The sequence below is a fragment of the Hyperoodon ampullatus genome, assembly GCF_949752795.1.
Source record: "Hyperoodon ampullatus genome assembly, chromosome: X".
In the NCBI taxonomy this organism is placed as follows: domain Eukaryota; kingdom Metazoa; phylum Chordata; class Mammalia; order Artiodactyla; family Ziphiidae; genus Hyperoodon; species Hyperoodon ampullatus.
The window spans coordinates 21,155,115-21,174,890 of record NC_136913.1 but is presented as its reverse complement, the minus strand read 5'-3'; the positions used below and the strand labels follow the sequence as shown (position 1 = coordinate 21,174,890).

Sequence of the window (19,776 nt, the reverse complement as noted above, 5' to 3'; positions counted from 1 at the left end):
GTTAACAGAAAGTTGCTGTTGTCGTTGGTTTTTTTTTTAATTGAAGTATAGTTGATTTACAATGTTGTGTTAATTTCTGCTGTCATCATTTTTATTTTTTAATACATTTATTTATTTATTTACTTGTGGCTGCGTTGGGTCTCTTGCTGTGTGCGGGTTTTCTCTAGTTGGGGTGAGTGGGGGCTACTCTGAATTGCGGTGCGCGGGCTTCTCATTGGGGTGGCTTCTCTTGTTGTGCAGCACGGGCTCTAGGCGCGTGGGCTTCAGTAGTTGTGGCGCGCGGGCTCTGGAGCGCAGGCTCAGTAGTTGTAGCACACGGGCTTAGTTGCTCCGCGGCATGTGGGATCTTCCCGGACCAGGGCTCGAACCCCTGTCCCCTGCACTGGCAGGCAGACCCTCAACCACTGAGCCACCAGGTAAGTCCCTGTCGTTCTTTTTAAATAAGCTGAAGTTATGTTTGGATGGCACAGACGAACTAAGGTTTTATTTTCATTTAAAAAATATATGTTCAGACAAGCCATGGGAAGACAGCTAGGTTGCAAGGATAATGGCTTTACACGTTTTAACTCAGAGTCTTACAGTTTTACTCAACATAAAACAAATGCAAGAGGAAGGGCTACCTCCCTAATTTATCCTGGCTGCCTCTCTGCTGCCTTCTCGTCATCCTCTGTGGTTCCAGCACGACTGGACTGAAAACCTGTGAGGTTTCCCCTGCACTTCCCGCCTCCTCAGTCAGAGCCAGCTGCTCTCAACCCTGCCCATGTGAACCACCTGTGGAACTCTACAAACTCAGATGCCTGGGCTCCCCCTCACACCTTTAAATCAGAATCCCTTGGCAAGGGCTCAGGTATCTGTATTTGAAAAAGCTTCCCAGGGGCCTACAAACACAGCCAAGGTTGACAAATCCTTGAATCATTCATCACATCCTGTGGATTCTACCTCCAAAATCTCTCAAATCCATCCTCTCGTGCTCCATTTCCATTGCTCCTGATTTGGTTCTAGCCCTTATAATCCATCTGGATGACAGAAACAGGTTCCTAACTCATCTTTTCTGCTTTTAGTCAATCCTCTAAATTGCCACCAGATTTATTTTTCTAGAACACAAATCCAAACCTGTCATCCCTCTGCTTTAAATCCTCCAATGGCTCCGCTCCGAATGAATGATGGAGCCCGTTTATTTCTTAGATGATGATGGACAACAGCTGCTCCTCATCCTAGGCAGGCGTTCTCTTAGCTTAAAATGTTTTCTTTTTAACTTTTTATTTTAAAGTAATTTAAGACTCACAAGAAGTTGTACATACAGTTCAGAGTTCCCACGTGTCTATCACTCAGCTTCCCCATAATGATAATATCATACATAACCATAGTACATGATAAAAAGCATGAAACTGACTTGGTACACTCCTATTAACTCAACTACAGGCCTTGTTTGGATTTCACTGGTTTCTACGTGCACTCTTTGTGTGTCTCTGTGTGTGTGTAATACTATGACATTTTACCACATGAGCTTAATTAATGCAGTTTCAAAAGGATCTCTTTTTCTATGTAGCAGTGGTTCTCAAGTCTGGTTGCACATTAGAATTTCCTGGGGGAGTTTTAAAAAGTACCCATGACTGGCCCTGCTCTAGGCCATGCTTTAGTCCAGCATTTCTCAGACTTTAATATGTACACAGATCAATTGGGGATCTTGTAACAATACAGATTCAGATCTTGTAGGTCTGGGTGGAGTCTGGGTGGAGCCTGGGTGGAGTCTGCTGTCCTAATAAGGTCCCAGGGGACACTGCTGTTGCTGCTGCTGCTGCCAGTGTGAGGACCACATTTGGAGTGGGCCACCCTGTTGTCAGACCAGTGGAATGAGAATCTATGGGTGTGAGACCATGTAGCCAGGGTTGAGGACCACTGAGATACGTGATGGAATTCTAAGGCCATGTTACCCTTGGAGATCACACCATCCCAACCTCTCTTTGAACCATTCTAGGTCATTTCAGTCTCCTCTGATGAGCCATCCAGATGCCAAACAACTCTTGGAGTTAAGAAATCCTTGCTTCTATATAATCCATATTCTTCTGAAATGTAAATGTAGCCAGTGTGAGCTCTCTCAGCTTGCCTCTCACTTCCACTTTAATTTCTTCCCTATACTTTTGCCCATCTTGAGACAAAAGGGAGGAAGAGACTGTCTCTTCACTTTCATACCCAAATTCCAGAGAGATTGTTTCCAGTTTACCACCTAGTCTCTTCATTCCCTTGTCAATTAGCCTCCAAGCCCATAGATATTAAAATGACAGACGCTCACTTTCTTCAGCACTTGACAAGACTTTCAGCTACTGACCTTGTTTTCTGTCTTGCAGAGAAAACCCCAAGCCATCAGATGGAAATTACCCTCAACTTGCTGCCACCGTATCTCTAAAAATACCCACATCCATTCATTTCTATCCTCCCTGTCCTGTGAAAATCAAGGCCATGACCCTTCCTCTCTCTAAGATCAATTGCTTCCATTGGGTTCTGGCTTTCCTTTCCTTCTTCCTAGTATTGTTTATCCCCTCTTCTCCCATGTCCTCAAACTTTTTCTACTAGTTCCTTCCCATGAGCTTTGAAATAGGCTTATGTCTTTCCCATATTAAAAAAGGTCTCATTGACCCCACTTCCCTTCCAACTTCTGCCATAGCTTCCCTTCTTTAAGAAGCTCTTTACATACGCTGTCTCCAACTACACTTGAAAGAGTGATTCACGCTTGCTAACTTCATTTCCTCACCTCCCACTCACTTCTCAAACCACTCCATTCTGGACTGTATCCCAGCACTCAACCAAAAGTCCACAATGACTTCTAAGCAGGTAAATCCAATGACTACTTTTCAGTCCTCATTTTTTTGAACTCTCAGCAGATACACACAGTTAAGTCAAAATAGTACTTTAAACATATCTAAGATGGTTAGGCATTTTTGAGATTTTCGTGGGAATCCAATAGGTTCCTTTAAGGCATGGGCATGGTTTCTTCACTGCTGCATCCTTGATTATGTGCCTGGCAAACAAAGGTGCTCAATATGTGTGGTTTGACCAAAACCCTCCCTCTCTCCCATGATGAATTCCATGACACAATTTTCTCCTCTCCTCCTACCTCTCAACCTGGTTTTCCAGTGTCTATCTAACTGACTTCTCTACCTTTACCTACGTTGTAAATTTGATACTACTCAAGATTCTATCTCTGGCACTTCTGATCTTGTCACATTCATTAACTCTTCTCGGGCAGTGAGTTCCATCTCCATGGTTTGGCTTGTCATTTTTATGCTGACCAATCCCCAGTTCACATCAATGCCTCACCTCTCTTCCAAACTCCATATCTGAATTTCCATCTGCCTCCTGATGATTTGCAAATACATATTATGGCAATATTTCAACTGGCATATATCCAGCAGCTGAATCTTTTCTTCCAAATTTGTTCTTCTACCTGTTTCCTGTTATGGTTAACATCCTTCTCCTCTTTCTACTTACCCAGGTGGGAAACTTCTAAGCCGACTTCACCCTTTTCCCTTTGTTTACTCACAGATCCAGGGAACCTCAAATCCTATTGATACCATCTCCCTATTTTGGGGATAGTATTTTCAGTCTATATTCTGAAGCACATTAGTTCCTTGGGTTGTTAATAAGGGTCATCAAAAAAGTAAAAAGTATTCATGATCAAATAAATTTCAGAAATGCTGAACTGGATAGAGTTAAATAGATTTCTTTACAGAGGAGCTTTTAAAAGCCTTTGATATGCTAATGTGCATTCAATATGGGGCTACTACATGCATTGTTTCCCAAAGTTATTTGGTCACAGAAGCCAATTTTCTTTGCCGCATCACAGGAAATTTTTACTAAAGCACATTTTGGAAAATGGTGGTCTAATTTAGCCCCCATCTTTTCTCCTTCGGCAGCTTTTCTCCTCAAAGCCTCTTGCTTACAAACTTACATAAGTCTCCTCGGTGGAGGGGATCTCCCCCTCTCCAGTATCTTGCCTCTCCAACTTAACCTCTATACTTCTATAAGAACTGTCGTTATAAAATTTGGGTCATGACTCTCCCCAGAGTATTAGACATCCTGGCCCTTACTTCTGTCCATGTCATCCAAATCCTTACTGATTTTCTGCCTCCTTGTTCTATCAATTACTAACAGAGGAATGTTGAAGTCTCTAGCTGTAATAGTGGGTTTGTCTATTTCTCCTTTCAGTTCTATCAGTTCTTGCCTCATGTATTTTAATACTCTGTTTGTTAGGTGTATACGTGTTTAGGATTGTTATGTCTTCTTGCAGAATTAATCCTTTTATCATTTTGTAATGCCCCTCTTTATTCCTGATAATTTTCCTTGTTCTGAAGTCAGCCATATCTTAAATTAATAATAGCTTTCTTGGGCTTCCCTGGTGGCGCAGTGGTTGAGAGTCCGCCTGCCGACGCAGGGGATGCGGGTTCGTGCCCCGGTTTGGGAAGATCCCACATGCCGCGGAGCGGCTAGGCCCGTGAGCCGTGGCCGCTGAGCCTGCGCGTCCGGAGCCTGTGCTCCTCAATGGGAGAGGCCACAACAGTGAGAGGCCCGCATACTGAAAAAAAAAAAAAAAAAAAAATAATAGCTTTCTTTTGCTTAGTGTTAGCATGGTACATCTTTCTCTATCCCTTCATTTTTAACCTATCTGAGTCTTTATATATAAAGTGGGTTCCTTGTAGGCAACACAGAGTTGGGTCTTGTTTTCTCTTGATCCACTCTGATAGTCACTGCCTTTTAATTGGTATATACCATTATACCATTCATGTTTTAAGTAACTACTGATACGGTTGGATTAATATCTACCATAGTTGTAAGTATTCTTTATTTGTTGCATTTGTTTTTTCTAAAAAAATTTTAGTGGTTGCCCTAGCGCCTACAGTATATATCAATACCTAATCTAAGTTCACCTTCAGATAATACTGTAATGCTTCATATGTAGTAGAGTTGTAACACAGTAGTTCCAATTCCTCCCTCCTGTCCCTAGTGACATGGCTGACATTCATTCTACTTATCCATATGTTATAGTCAATCAATATATTGTTACTATTATCGCTTTAAACAGTTATCTTTTGATCAATTAAGAATAAGAAAGCTAAAAGATTTTACTTTACCTTCATTTATTCCTTCTCTAACATTGTTCTTTATATAGATCGGAGTTTTTGATCTATGTAATTTTCCTTCTGCTGAAGAGAATTTCTTGCAGAACAGGTCTGCAGGCAATGAATTCCATCAGTTTTTTTTTTTTTTGGTCTGAGAAAGTTTTTGTATCTCCTTCACTTTGAAGCATAATTTTGTGGAATTATAGAATTTCAGGTTTCTGAGGTTTTTTTCCTTTCAACTCATTAAACACTTCATTCCACTATTCCTGCTTGTGTGGTTTTTGATAAGAAGTCTAATGTAGTTCTTATCTTTGTTTCTATATGTAAGGTGTTCCCCCACCCCAATCCCCTGTCTTCTTTCAAGATTTCCTCTGTCTTTGGTTTTCTGTAGTTTGAATATGATATGCCTAAGTGTGCTTTTATGGGTACTCGTCCTCTTTGGTGTTCTCTGAGATACCTGGATCTGTAGTTTGGTGTCTATCATTAATTTTAGAAAATTCTTGGCCATTATTATTTCAAACATTTCTTCTGTTGCATTCTCTCTTCTTCTTCTGACATTTTAATTACGTGTATGTTATTTTGATATTGTCCCACAATTCGTGGATGTTCTGGGGTGTTTTCACTCTTTTGTCTCTTTGTGTTTCAATATGTGAAGTTTCTTTCATCCAGTATTTAAGCTCACTGATTCTTTCCTGGGCTGTGTTGAGTGTACTGATGATGGTCCATCAAAACCATTCTTCATTTCTGCTACAGTTTTGATTTCTAGCATTTCCTTTTGATTTATCTGGAGAGTTTCCATCTCTCTGCTTACATTATCTATCTGTTCTTGATGTTGCCTACTTTTTCCATTAAAGTCAACAACATATTAATCAGTTACTTTAGATTTCTTGTGTGATAATGCTGACATCTGTGTCATATCTGAGTATGGTTCTCATGCTTCTTTTGTCTCTTCAGACTATATAAATTTTTTCTTTTTTGCATGCCTTGTAATTTTTTCCCCTAAGCTGGACATGTTGTATCAGTTAGTAGGAACTGAGGTAAATAGAATTTTATAGTAAGGACTTATGTTAATCTAGGACTTTGGATATATTTAATGTTTGTTGTGGCTATAGGTACCAGAAGCTTCAAATTTCTCTATTGTCATTCTTTTTGTCTCTCCTCTTAACTTTGTCTTTCCTGAGTACTCCTCCTCAGAGAGAGTCTGTGTCTTACAGCTCTTCAGCTATAATCCACTATTATTATATTGGAGCCCTGTTGGTGTGGTGGTAAGGTGATGGGAGGGTAAATGGTATATAACCTTTTGAAGAAATCTCAGTCTTTAAGTGGACCTGTGCCTTGGGGCTATGATCTTCACAGATATTTCTCCAGTGGTATAGTTTTCTTCCCCTGCCTCCTACTCCCTTTCCTGGCTGCTGCACTCCTAATCTATTTCCTTGAAGCCCTGACACCTGTGGACTCTGCATCCCCAACTTACGTGAGACAAAAGCTAAAGGGGGCTCTAGTGGGAAGGACGAACCTAGGATAAAGTTTCAGAATGGTGCTCTGGCAAAGTCTTCTTCCCTGGAGAGTAGCCCCTCGTTATGGAGAAGACTAGGTGAATTTCAGGAGGATTACTTTTCTTCCACTCCCTGCCAGCAGTATGTCAAAATTACCATTTAAATGTTTCTACCAGAGACATGTGCTCCAGGTCAGCAGACTGTTTCCATGCCTTTATGGATTTGGGGATGGCACTTTTCCCCGTGACCTCAGTTCTCTGATGTGCTCGAGAAAAATCATTGATTTTCAGTTCGTCTAGGTTTTTCCTGTTGTAAGGATGGGGATGCCAACTTCCAAGCTCTTTACATGTCGAAGCTGAAACTGAAAGCTCCTCCTTACTCTGTTACTGATTGAAATACTACTTCAAGGCCATCTGACACCAGGGGCCATGCCTTGCTCATCTATTTTTGTATTTCTTGGGGGCAATGTGGTGGAGTTAATTTTTTACTGATGCTTTAGAAGCCAGATCTGTTTCCATCTTGATTCCTCTGCTTATTAGTTAAGCTGTATGATGCATCAGTTATTTATTTGTGAAAAGCAGTGTTGTCAAATAGAACTTTTCTGATGATGAAAATGTTATCTGTCCTGTTCATTACAGGAACATGTGGGCTACTGAGCACTTGAAAAGTGGCTAGTGCAAGTGAGGAAATGAATTTCTTATTTTAATTAATTTAAATTTAAATCAGTTAGCCACATGTGGCTAGTGGCTTTTGAATTGGACAGTGTAGGTCTAAGGCTTTAGAAGTGTAGACGATGGGTGATCAGATATGCTATTTTAAAATTCTCCTTGAGTAATTCAAAGTAAAAATATAGACTGATGTAATATTACATCATCTGGGAGCACGAGGCCATGTCAACAAAGCTTCTGGTTTAGTAAAAGGTAGTCACGGACTGTACAGATACTTTTTATAAAAGGAGACAGTGATTTGGAATGTGTCAACTGAGTGACTAAGGTGGTTAGTCTTCTCCCCTGGGAATCCCCAGGAGGTTGTTCTCTTGCCCCAAACACGTGTGCGTTCAGTGCAGATATTGGGAGGTTTGTGTGGCTTTAGGCATGCTGCACTTTACAAAGTTTGTTTACACACGTTATATCTCCTTCTGGCTTCCAACACTATGATGATGATATTGCTGATCCCATTTTATGGGTGAGGAAATGAAGACCCCAGAGAGGATAAATGACTTTTATCACGGACACTTTGATGGTTCACAGCCTCAAACACAGAACTTTGGGGCTCTGAAACCATGATAATTCCACTATGCCAAAATCAGTACTTACAGAACTTCACTCCAGTTCTACTTTACCTCTCTCTAACAGAACTGACATCAGTCAGTAGTTGAAACTGAACATTAGCTGCCAGGGTCCTCCCCATGGACACTTCACCTCTGGCAACCACAGAGCTGAGTCCTTGTCTCAGAAACACAACATGTCGCTCCTATTTGTACCTGCTGTGCCTTCTGGTCTGATGTAAATTATGTTTCTGCAAAGGCAAATGGCAGGTGACCCTGTGTGGGAAGTCTTTGGAAGGAAGGAAGCTTTGGCAATCACACATTGATGGTAGTAACAACATCCACACTGCATGTGTGTGGAATGGGGGGCTATCTCTCTCCCCCCCTCATCTCTGAGCGTCCTTTCTTCTACTCAGCCCCTTCCTCCTAAACTCCAGCTCCTGGAGACAGGCAGCAGGGGCAGGGCCCTCTGTCCAATATGCTTGCCTTAAACTGCAAACTTAAAGGTTCAGGCTTATGTAGTCTCCTTTGAATGACAGCATCATTCAAAATTAACGGCTGAACAAATAACTCTTTCACCCTGCTGTATCTGTTGTCCAGGCTTCTACAGAGAGAGAGAAACTGCATTTTTAGAATTCGTCCTGGCAGCTAATTACTAGGATGCTTTATAGCAGTGGTTCTCAAAGTTTGGTCCCTAGACCAGCAGGAACAGCATCACCTTGGGAACCTGTTTGAAATGCAGATTCTCAGGCCCCACCCCAGACCTACAGAATTGGAAATTCTGGGGGTGAGATCTGAAATCTGTGTTCGGACAGGCCATCCAGGGGATACCTACTCAAGGTGGAGAACCACTGCTTTAGAGTATGGAGGCAGTTAAATGGCACTAATTAGTCAGGATATATTATACAAAGGTTCTTCGGATCCACCAATCCACTGATCTAGTCAGCGTGGTTCTCAGACCAGCAGTAGCAGCAGTAGCCCTGGGAGCTTGTTAGAAATGCGGAAGCTCAGGCCTGCTGTCTCAGACCTATTGAATCAGAATATGAACATTAATAAAATTCCCAAGGAATTGCAAAACATATTCAGATTTGAGAAAAATTGCTAATCTTCACTTAAACTGAGGTTAGTTTTGTTTGAAGAGTTTAGGCATAGAGAACCAGGAAGGTAGAGAAATTTTCTTCGATCCTAAACAATTGTAGATTTCTTTTATATGAAAAGAAATTTTAGACACAGGAAGGTGGAGAAGTGCACTGACCTAAATGACTAAAACCCCCAGTCAGCAAAATTTTACGTTTCACAGTTTCAAGGGGCTTTATTATCAGTTGGCCTGGTTCTCCTGATCTCTGGCAATTCTGACACACTCTTCCCTTTGAAGTGCTTGTGGATCTACTTATGTGGGGAAGATTTCCCAGGGAAACACTGTAGTCATGTAAATTAAGTGAGAGAGGAGAGTTATCAACCCGCTCACCTAAATGGCTGGAGAATCCCTTTCTGGCATGCTGGGCTGTGAGAGAACCTTGAAACTGGAGCCCACAGACTCTCAGAGCTTTTCATTCCAGAGATACTTCCGGACAAGAAGTGAACGCTTCCTTTGTGTGCAAAAAGCCCTGTCAAGTGTGAAGATGAGGTTCTGAGCCTTGCTACTCAAAGTGTGCTCCACTGACCAGCAACATCACCATCATCTGAGAGCTTGTTAGTAATTCAGAATTGCAGGTTCCACCCCAGGCTGAATCAGAATCTGTATTTTCCCAAGTTGCCCAGGTGATGTGTGGGCATAAAGAGTCTAAGAGCAGTCAGTTTACTCAGTATGACCACTTGCCTACATGCTATACCAAAACCAGAATAAAAACGAGACAACAGTGCAAAACTCAACAAATTAAGCTACTGAGTATTACGAAGATTTTTTTTTTGAGCACTTATGCTAGTTGTATAGCAGAGATACGGTTTTTGTTTTGTTTTGTTTTGTTTTTTGCGGTACGCGGGCCTCTCACTGTTGTGGCCTCTCCCGTTGAGGAGCACAGGCTCCGGACGCGCAGGCTCAGCGGCCATGGCTCACGGGCCTAGCCACCCCGCGGCATGTGGGATCTTCCCAGACCGGGGCACGAACCCGTGTCCCCTGCATCGGCAGGTGGACTCTCAACCACTGCGCCACCAGGGAAGCCCAGAGATACGGTTTTTATTGAGACAACTGGAAGGAATTGACAAAGCCATGGTATTTGACAAATTCGTGGAGCCCATGGAAGAATGAGCAAAGGAATCTCCACTTTAATGCCGAGGGATTAACAGTTCTAGTGTTTCTGTTAAACTCACCAGAGATACACTGATTCTGTACCAGCATCCTTTTTTAAGTTCACCTCTTAGAACAAGTCTTTGTTACCCTGGGCTCCCTCTTGAGAAATTCGAAGCTGAATGACATCAGAATGGTGATCTCTTGAACACTGATGCTACAACTGGGAAAACCACTCGTCCTTGATTTTAAAAAAATGTGTTTCATGTTTACATTTGAGTATGGGTTAGGCCAGTGTTTTGAGACTTTACTTCATGTACGTAAGGACACGTGTAGTGGAGAGCTGCCTTTGACGGTACTTGCTGGGAACTGCAGAGTGTCTGCCCTCCCAAATGGGAACGGACCACTGGAGACTGAGGTCAATTTACACCTTTCCAAACTACTTGAACCAAAAGAGGTGGTCAGGCGTTTGGTTTTGGTTTTTCTTTATATGAGTTTCTCCCCATATAAAGTAAGTATCAACAGATCCTAAGGCAGAATGGATGCTTATTGCTTATCATCAAGTTTGAAACCAAAGTTTATCAAGGGTGAGAAGTGAAGACACATCTAAAGAAATCACATGGTCATGCTACCCGGCAAAATTATATTCAAGCAAAATAAATGAATAGGGAAGGCAGAGCGTGTTTTCCATCCTACAAGTCATCAACCAGCAACAATTTACTAAGCACCTGCTGTACATTCCACATTATACTAGTTTCTAGGAGAGATGTGGGAGTATAAGACATTGGTCCTGCCCTTGAAGAGCTTTACTATCTTAAGAGAAAGTATCACATGACAATACAGCAAATTATAGAGTATCTAGTTAAGCATTAAAGAATGTGGGTACAACTGAAAGCCAGATAGATTTAAGGGAGGGAGGGAGCCATGAATTTGGGAAGGCCTCACAAAGTAGGAGACATGTGAGTTTGACCTCATAGTAAGCAGCAAGTGCATTTCTAGGCGGGGAGAGCAGCACAGGTAGATGTGTGAAGATGGGGGCTGTGAAAGGGGGGCCTGCAGACTCCTCTTGTATTCCTCAAGGGAAGAGGGGCTGGACACAGGCCACTCAAATGTGAGGGCTTGATATAAAACCACAAATCCGGGTGGTGTCCAGGTCCAGCTTGGAATCATCTTTACCACCATCCAGTGGCAAAAATGAAAATGGCAGTTACTTATCAAATTCAAGAATAACTGAACAGCTATGCTGGGTCATTCTTGCCTGGGTCATGGCCATCTTGTTGAGTGAAGGGATGAACATCCCTTAGCAATGTGGGCCCTAAACTCCTAGAGGTATGTCTCTAGATGGGTGTAAGACCCTTAGTGCAGATGCTCTCAGGGTTCCACCTGTCTTCTCTCCACTCACACTCACCTCTACATGTCAAGGCCGCTCACCGTGAGCACCTGCAGCTCTTTGCCTGTGGCTTTTATAAAACAACCACAAAAAACAATTCCGCTTATGGGAACACATACAGCATCTGGAATTGCTAGAGATTTATGTACTGTGCCGGGCTGCAGCTGGCTTAACTAATGATGGCTGGAGACTTGGGAGAAGAATATCCAGGTCCTTCACCCGCAGTTGGGATAACTTGGATGGAGGTTATCCAGTGTCTCCCAGAGTTCCCCAGTGCGACTGAGCCCTGGGTGCCCACAGTGGACACTGGCTTGAGAACACTCCCTTGACTGGCTTCCTGCTACTCCCTATTTCCTGTCCTCACTTCCTTACCGATGTTTTTGGATATCACGCCCCAAGGTAACTGCCTGCACTCAAATCCTCATCTCGACTGTACTTGAAGCCCACAAGTTAAACCTAAAGTAGAAGACCTAACAATGGGGGTCTTTCAAAATACCAGAAGCAATATTCTCGAGAGGATTTCCTGGAGAGCAAGAAGATAAAAATAACTTCCCTGTTCCCTCATTGCCTTCTTTTGTTCAAAATATGACTTCTGAAGTTGAAGGCACGACATATTATTCAGGGCTTCCCATATGAAATAACAACTGGTGTTGATTTTCCTTTTTTTTTTTTTTTTTTGTCTTTTAAAGGTTAGAGATTACTCACCTCCCCTGCTGGTCATTAAATCAGTCTGGCAGAATACCTCGGAAGTTCTGTGGCCTTCCGGGCATGTGGCAGCAGCACAGGCAGTGCGGCAGACAGGCCTGCTTGCTGTGATGTGCTACCAAGCAGGTGACTTCAAAGGTCTGCTTCAAGCCTATCTCAGGTATCACTTGGGGCTCATACTGAGCCCCAAAGTCAGGTACCAGATGGCATATACCACAAAGTCAGAGCTGATCAGATCCCCTAGCTCCTGTGCCAAGGGATGCTGCAACCTCTCAGGAAACAAATAACTTCTTTTAGCTTACTTCTTCTCTTAGTTATCACAAGAAGTCACCGGTTAAATGCTCAGCTGTTGGATGAGGTTTGTAAGTCTGGTGAATCCTGAGAGGTTCGGTCTTTGTGTTTGTTAAAAAAAAAATCATATTTCTCTAACTCTAATATGGCATCTGTCAAGATACTCTGAGTCATTAAAAAGGTGGGCTTCCTCTCACACTATAGCTTTATATTTAAATTTCAGTTTCAGTTAGCAGTTTACCCAAAGTTTGTTCCAAATGCTTATCTACATGGGCAAGTAAAAGATTGCTCCCCAAGGGCTTCCCTGGTGGTGCAGTGGTTGAGAGTCCACCTGCTGATGCAGGGGACACAGGTTCGTGCCCCGGTCCGGGAAGATCCCCCATGCCACGGAGCGGCTGGGCCCGTGAGCCATGGCCGCTGAGCCTGCGCGTCCGGAGTCTGTGCTCCACAACGGGAGAGGCCACAACAGTGAGAGGCCCGCGTACCGCAAAAAAAAAAAAAAAAAAAAAAAAAAAGATTGCTCCCCAAATCTAAATGAGACAAACAGAGTGGGCATCGGAGGATACTAGTCACACAAATGACATGTGCTTAGAAGTCAGACAACCCTAGAATGATATTGAATTTGGATTATTCAGATGCACCTCCCATGAAATGCAAGGAGAATGAAACGAGATCTCACCCTCTCCTTACTTTGCTCCTAGTGCAAAAATAAAGTGCAAAAGGCAACTGGCTGGTCCAGCAGATGCACGAATGCTGCCCTTTCAGGCCTGGCCTCAATCTTTTCTAAGAGTACATGCCACCTGGATAACTCATCGAAGTGACAGGACTGCCCAAGGCATCATAGCACCTGTCACCAGACAAAGCACCCTGAGATGCTAAGAGCACATTCCAGTGTCTGCGGAGATGACCTTTAAGGTGCCTTCCAAACCCAGGGGTCTTTGATCCCCTGTCCTTTGGATGCAAGCTCTTCGTTTGTCATTTTATGTTCAGAAAGGCAAAGCAGCTGGACTAGGCAACAGAGCACGGCCTCCTGTCTCCTCGGCAGGTCCCTGTTCACAGTGGGGTCTTACGTACTGTCAGGAGAAGCCCGGCCTGGTGGGTGGCTGCTACAGGCCGAGGGTCAGGCCTGCCAGCAGTGGGCACTCTGACAAGTCCCAAGGCCAGCAGCAATTCAGCAGCTTTATCATTCAAGCAGTTAGACCGTATTCAGTTTCCTGGGTTCCTCTACATTGGGATTTAGACCATAAAGGACAGAGCTCTAGGAGAGCAAGATAAGTGCATCTTGGGGAAGGTTACATTGGAAAATCTGGTCTTTGGCCAATTGCCCAAGCGAGCATCTCCTCACAGGTTGTAGTATTTGTCCCCAGTCAAACTTCTATAAGATTTTTGGATGTGAACTTCCCTTTGGCATTTTTTCATTTTACATAATCAATGCAGATGAAAAAATCCTAGCAAAACAAAAAGAAATACACACATGAACCCTTTCAAGCAGTATTTGGGGCCAGATAATTCTTTGCTGTATGGGGCTGTCCTGCACACAGAGGATGTTTAAGAGCATCCATGACCTCCACCCACTAGATGCCAGTAGCAACTCACCCCTGCTTGTGATGAGCTAAAATGTCTCCAAGCCTTGCTGAATGTTCCTTGCAGGGCACAATCGCCCCTGATTGAGAACCACTGCCTTAGAGATTATTTAACAGCATTAACTTCCTGAAATTGCTCCGGTAAGGGGGTTTTGGAATATAGTATAGGAACTTCATTATGTAAAGGACCAAAGAGTAAATATTTTAGGCTTTGAGAGTCTTAGACCATCTCTGTCTCATATTCTTCCTTGTTTTTGTTTTGTTTTGTTACAATCTTTAAAAAATGTAAAAACTCCTACGCTCAAAAATAGGCTGGAATTTGCCGATCCTTAGACTGTAGAGAAAGACATAATGGCGATTCCTATGATGACTGAAAGTGCTGAGACAGTATTTGGAAAACCTGGGATCTTGATCCAGCCATCAGGTCTTTGTGACCCTGAGTGAGCTGTTGTGCTGCGCTTCGTGGAGAGCTTGAATTAAATAATTCCAAGTTACATTCTATCCATCTCATTTTGCAACTTAATTCTCCTTAATATAATTAAACATGAAAAGTTTAAGTAAAGTAGAAACTCAATATTTGAACAAAATGAGATTCCCCAGTAAAAGGAAGAATGTCTGCATAGTGAGTATGTGTCCTTCCCTTGGTTTGGAATAAAACAGCCTATGAGGTCCCCCTGAAAAAGAGGACGTTATGCAAAGGAGACGCCCCTATGCAAGTGCAAAACTGAAAAGTGTTTTTTTTTTTTTTTAAGTATCTGGGTAGATATTCTTTTTTTTTCACTTTTTTTATTAGTTTCTGCTTTATAACAAAGTGAATCAGTTATACATATACATCTGTTCCCATATCCCTTCCCTCTTTTGATATGACTACAGAGGTGATCTTGGAAAAAGAGAAAGGAAGAATGGTATCTTGGAAAAAGAGAAGCCTTAGAATCTGCCTATAAAGTTGTACACATAAAAATGTCATTTTGAAAATACATTTCAGAGTAGTTTCTGTGGAATTTTCTTTGCCCATCACGTAAATGTCTGAGCAAACTAGGGCAGGTCCCTTGGACAGATATTTACTGAAGGCCTACTATGTGCCAGGGACTGTGTGAGTGAGGCATTGGAGTTGAATTCACCCGGACCTGGCCAATGAACAGCACTCAAACAGGAAATCGCTGCATTCAATCATCCAGAGATTTTTTTCCAGTAAAATAGTCTATCTTTCTGTCTTTGTATATTGCTAATTACAAGTATCTTATGCTTTACTTTGGGCATGTAGAGTTTGTGTAAGTGGATTTCCATTGACACTAGGCAGCATCAGTCGAGAGAACGTCCTTATGATCCAACTGCCACTGTTAGAACAACGGTATAGGGTGGGGATGAGACTTGGGATGAATATACCTCATTTGGATGCCAAAACTGTACATTTAAAATCACTCAAGTAGTTTATCATATGGGAGGCAGTAAATGATAGTGAAAAGAGCCCTGGGCGGGGAGTCAGAGCCCTGGGTCACAGTCCGGGTTCTGTCCTTGTCTTGTTTTCTATAGATAATTCGGTTAATTTCTAAGGCGCAGTTTTCTCATCGGTAAAATGGAATCACACCATTTCTCCTGCCTACCCTTAGGTGTTTGATGTATTTAAACATACTATATGCTTATAACTTATAAGCTGTTATGAAGGTGATATCATTATTATAAGGAATGGGCTAAATTGGTTCTTTACACACATGGAACAAATCAAGTATTGACTTGATCACAGCCAGATCAGTTATCAACTAAGACCTGCTTACACTTCACTTTAGGTGATCAGGAAGAAACATATCCATAAAAGCTCGGGAGGCGCTACTCTGAAATTTGCTCTGAGATGAACATCATGGATTTTTGTTAAAATACAGTAATGAGTTAAATTTAATATTCTAGTGAAATGAAGACTTTTGAAGATCAACATGTATTTAAAGGGGTTCAGAAATTAATGGTTGATCCTTTGCCAGTACCATCACGCCCCACCTACTTTCACCCAAAATTACATCTTTGCCCTGTAGGCTTCAGAGGAAACCATTGCTAGGGAGAGTCACCTGTCTCATAGTTTGTGGTCAGATTCTAACGCTGCAGAGGTCAGAGTATGGCAGTCATGTCACTTGCATGAATTTGAGAAAGCTCCTCCAAAGCAGATCAGCTGGGTTGTCAAGGGTGGATTATTTTTTTCTCTGATACTCTCAATTATGTTTTTGAAAAAACCAACCTGGATTTTCATTTTTTGTTATCATCCCTTCCCAGTCTATTTTTGATCAGAAAGTAGCTGGACTAATATTGCAAGAAGGATCGCCTTCATTGAGTAGGTACAACCCCAGAGCACCATGAGGAGTGAGTGACACAGCCCTGCAAGTTACTTCCTTCACTTTTGTCGTGGGGCACGAGAAAGCCTCAAACCCTGGTTATGCTTTGCTCACTTTACTTCCAGTGCGCTGTTATAAAACAGGCAGGGGCTGGCTGGTGTTGTCTACAATGTTAACTCTCAGTGCTACCCTTGATGCCAGCAACAAAGTATCAGAATAACACTAGTAAGGGCAGAAACAGTGACTCTTTCACTCCTAACATCTTGTGTAAAGGACAAATCTTTCATGTCTCTAATAGAAAAAGAGAGGGAAAAAGTAAGTGCTTGTTCCCACACTTTACAGTACCATGACTACCGAGGGTCCATTTTTCTGTCCCCTAGCTCCATACCTACCAAATATAGGCGTTGGATATAAGAAGAAAAAGATGGATATATAAAATTGAAGGCAGTTCCCTCAGTTTCATGAGTCTGGGTTTTCATAAGCTCTGTGAATTCATTTTCACCAGAGAGCCATCAGCTAGAAATGAGTTCTGACCACTATGCCACTTGGTTTTGATCTTCCCCAGAAACCTAGAACACGAAAAAACATCCCATTTCTTAAAACAATTCACTCACAAGACCACCGTCCTTTAAAGTTGCCCTTTAGATATGAAGGCAAAGCCAGCCTCCCTGGCTCTCCAGTCCCAACTTTCTCTTCTAATACGGTTTTCTGTCCTGAACAGATCAAAATCCAATAGGAGAGAAACAGTCCAGTTGAAAAGGCATCTGATGTGCCTGTTGATGTCTCATTAACCTTGAGAGTGAACAGAACTGGTGACTGCCCGTCAGAGTGGCGTGACGGTTAGGGGGAAAAAAAATCCCCAAAAACAAGCCAGTGGAAACATCACCTCAAAAAAACAAAAAACAAAAACAAAAACAAAGAGAAACATCATTTAGTAGATCATCTATCAAAAGATGGGGCAGCTTTCTAAATGTCAGGACTGGCTAAATTATAGTTTCCTTAAGCCTATGATGAAACTACTACATGTTTTCTTGGGAAAGCATTTGGAGCAGTATTTATCTGTGTGTCAAAATACGGTAACTAAAGTATCGGGGGGAAAAAAACCCACTTCGATGTTGGAAACATAATCATGAAAAAAGCAAACTCAGGATTAATGTTACTAAGGTTCTGTGGTGAGTATGTGTGATGTGTGTGCCATTAAAAATACCACGAGCCACCCAATGTGGGAAGGTCCTAATTGCATTGAGTCTCTAGTCAGATTCCCCTCATTACTAATTGCTGATTGATAACATGTCAACAAATACGGGGGGGGGGGGAAATTCGCTTGTCTCTAGGGGGTTACCTGTAGAGTAAAAGAGAAGCAAAGAGTCCCCCAGGTTCACTGGCTGACTCCCGGTGGGATAAGGAGACTAGAAATCTAACCAGCCTCCAATCCTGGATCTGGACCAGAGACCCACACAAAACCAGCACCTTCCATCCCTCGGCCCCAGGGCTCCAGCTGGGACTGGCTCCTGTCTGCCCTCCGCAGAGGAGTACCTTAAGTAAACAAGACCCAGAATCCCCACCAGGGCTTGGATGGAACATTCTCACCTATTTCTGCTTTTCTCTCCCAAGGTCTCCACTTTTCCAACTCTAGTCCTCACTCCTCTGCTTTTCTTAGGAACTTCCTGAAAGTTATCACCATTAACCTCACTTTTTACATGAAATTCCCACCTCAGGCTGACAGCACACCCTGTTTCTTTGAGTGTCGCCCTCTAACCAGCTGCTCGGTTTCCCGTGCTCTTCTCAGGGCCACACAGCCTGGCTTCTGTCCTCCCCCTTCTGGCTCGGCCCCTCACCCTCACCCCAAATACACCCAAATGAAAGTGCATCAGTCGAATCCCCCATTTCCCAAAGAACTTTTTGCATTTCAAAGGAGAGGAGCTACCGTGAAAGATGAAACAACTGCGAATTACAAACGTTCTCTCTCACCCTAGAAGTCAGAGATGGCTACCTCGCCCGGGGAAGAGGGCAGCAGGGCAGCCCCTGTCCTCTCTCCAGGACCACACTTCTTTCTGGTGGATGGGAGGCATTTTCTTTACCATCCCGCTCACAGCCCCTCCGAGCAGCCTTTTCCAAAACACTCCGGGGTCAGAGGAAGGGAGAAGGAATGAGGACAGGGGAGAGGGGTCTCTGAATCCCCCCAAGATAGTATTTTGTTTTCAAGTAGCAGGACTTTCTAGAATGTCTTCTCTAGTTCGGTTCCTTCTGGCCCAGTTACCCCCAAAGCCTCCCCGCCCCCAAGACCACTGCAACCAAAACAAGCGCACCGACCACAGCACCGTGGCCGCCGCCGCCCCAACTGTTGCAGCGGCTGCCGGCGTGGCGGCGACGGCGGCCAGGGCAGGGCCGGGCCCGGACCCGGACGCTCCCCGCCCGGGAGGCTGGGAGGCTCCGGGCGGCCTTCGAGGGGCGCGCGGTGCAGCAGAGCCCCTGCGGCAGTCGCCTGGGATGGGAGAGGAGGCGCTCTCAGCCCGGACCCCCGCGCTCAGCCAGCCCAACCGCGGCAGCGGCGCCCGCAGAGGCTGCCCGTGCCCGCCCCCCTCTCACCTTTAAGATCAGGTCGGTGTGATGCTGGTCCAGCATGTTGGCTTTCTGGAAGGAGGTGACGATGACCCGGCCGTAGCGCCCAGGGGTCTGCAGGTCCGAGTAGAGCCGGTGCTTGGAGCGGTTGACCGGGAAGAGGCTGTTGACGAGGTTGCGCTCGATCTTGGCGAGGCTGTGCTGGGGCGCCAGCAGGTGCTCCACGCTCTCCTCGACCTGGTAGCGGCTGAAGCTGGCGCCGAGCAGGATGGAGATGAGCACCGGCGCCGAGGCGAAGAACACAGGGTGACTGGCAATGAAGTGGCCGAGCCGGGAGAAACACGTCCTCAAGCCCCTGTGCAGAACCTGCCGCAGCATCCTAGAGCAGAGCGGGCGCGGGAGGAGGGCGAGGCGCACGCTCGGCGCGGGCTCGGGCGGCGGCGGCGGCGGCGGCGGCGGTGGTGGCGCCCGCGGCGGCGGCGACGGCGGCGGCGGCGGCGGAGGCGAGACCCGGTGCTCTCCCGGAGCCGCGGCACCACCATCGGGGAGTCCCGCGCCGCGCCTCGGGAGGGTCCCCTCGGGCCGGAGACACGCCCTCCTGCCCGCGGCCGCGCCGGCCCGGAGAGCCCCCCAGCTTGGCGGCCTCCGCGCCGCCCCCACCCCGCCCTACCCCGTGCGCCCTCCCCACCCCCCGCCGCCTCCCCGCCAGAGGGGCTCGGAGCGGCGGGGCAGCGTCCCGGCTCAGCGCCGGAGGTGCCCGGGGCAGCCCCCGCGGCGCGTCATGACCCCACTCACCCGACCCCCGAGGCCAACGACG

The 19,776-nt window shown here is 44.7% G+C and overlaps 1 protein-coding gene across 1 annotated transcript in view; it reads right to left on the bottom strand.

Moving 5' to 3' along the window:
• The window catches only part of PTCHD1 (patched domain containing 1), a gene marked incomplete at its 5' end in the record, with an annotated part of 50,813 nt that extends 31,476 nt beyond the window's left edge, over window positions 1-19,337 (bottom strand). The window contains one exon of the mRNA XM_079727810.1: window positions 18,987-19,337. Coding sequence (XP_079583936.1) covers window positions 18,987-19,337 — 351 coding nt within the window. The remainder of the gene's footprint in view (window positions 1-18,986) is intronic.
• Between the last annotated feature and the right edge of the window lie 439 nt (window positions 19,338-19,776).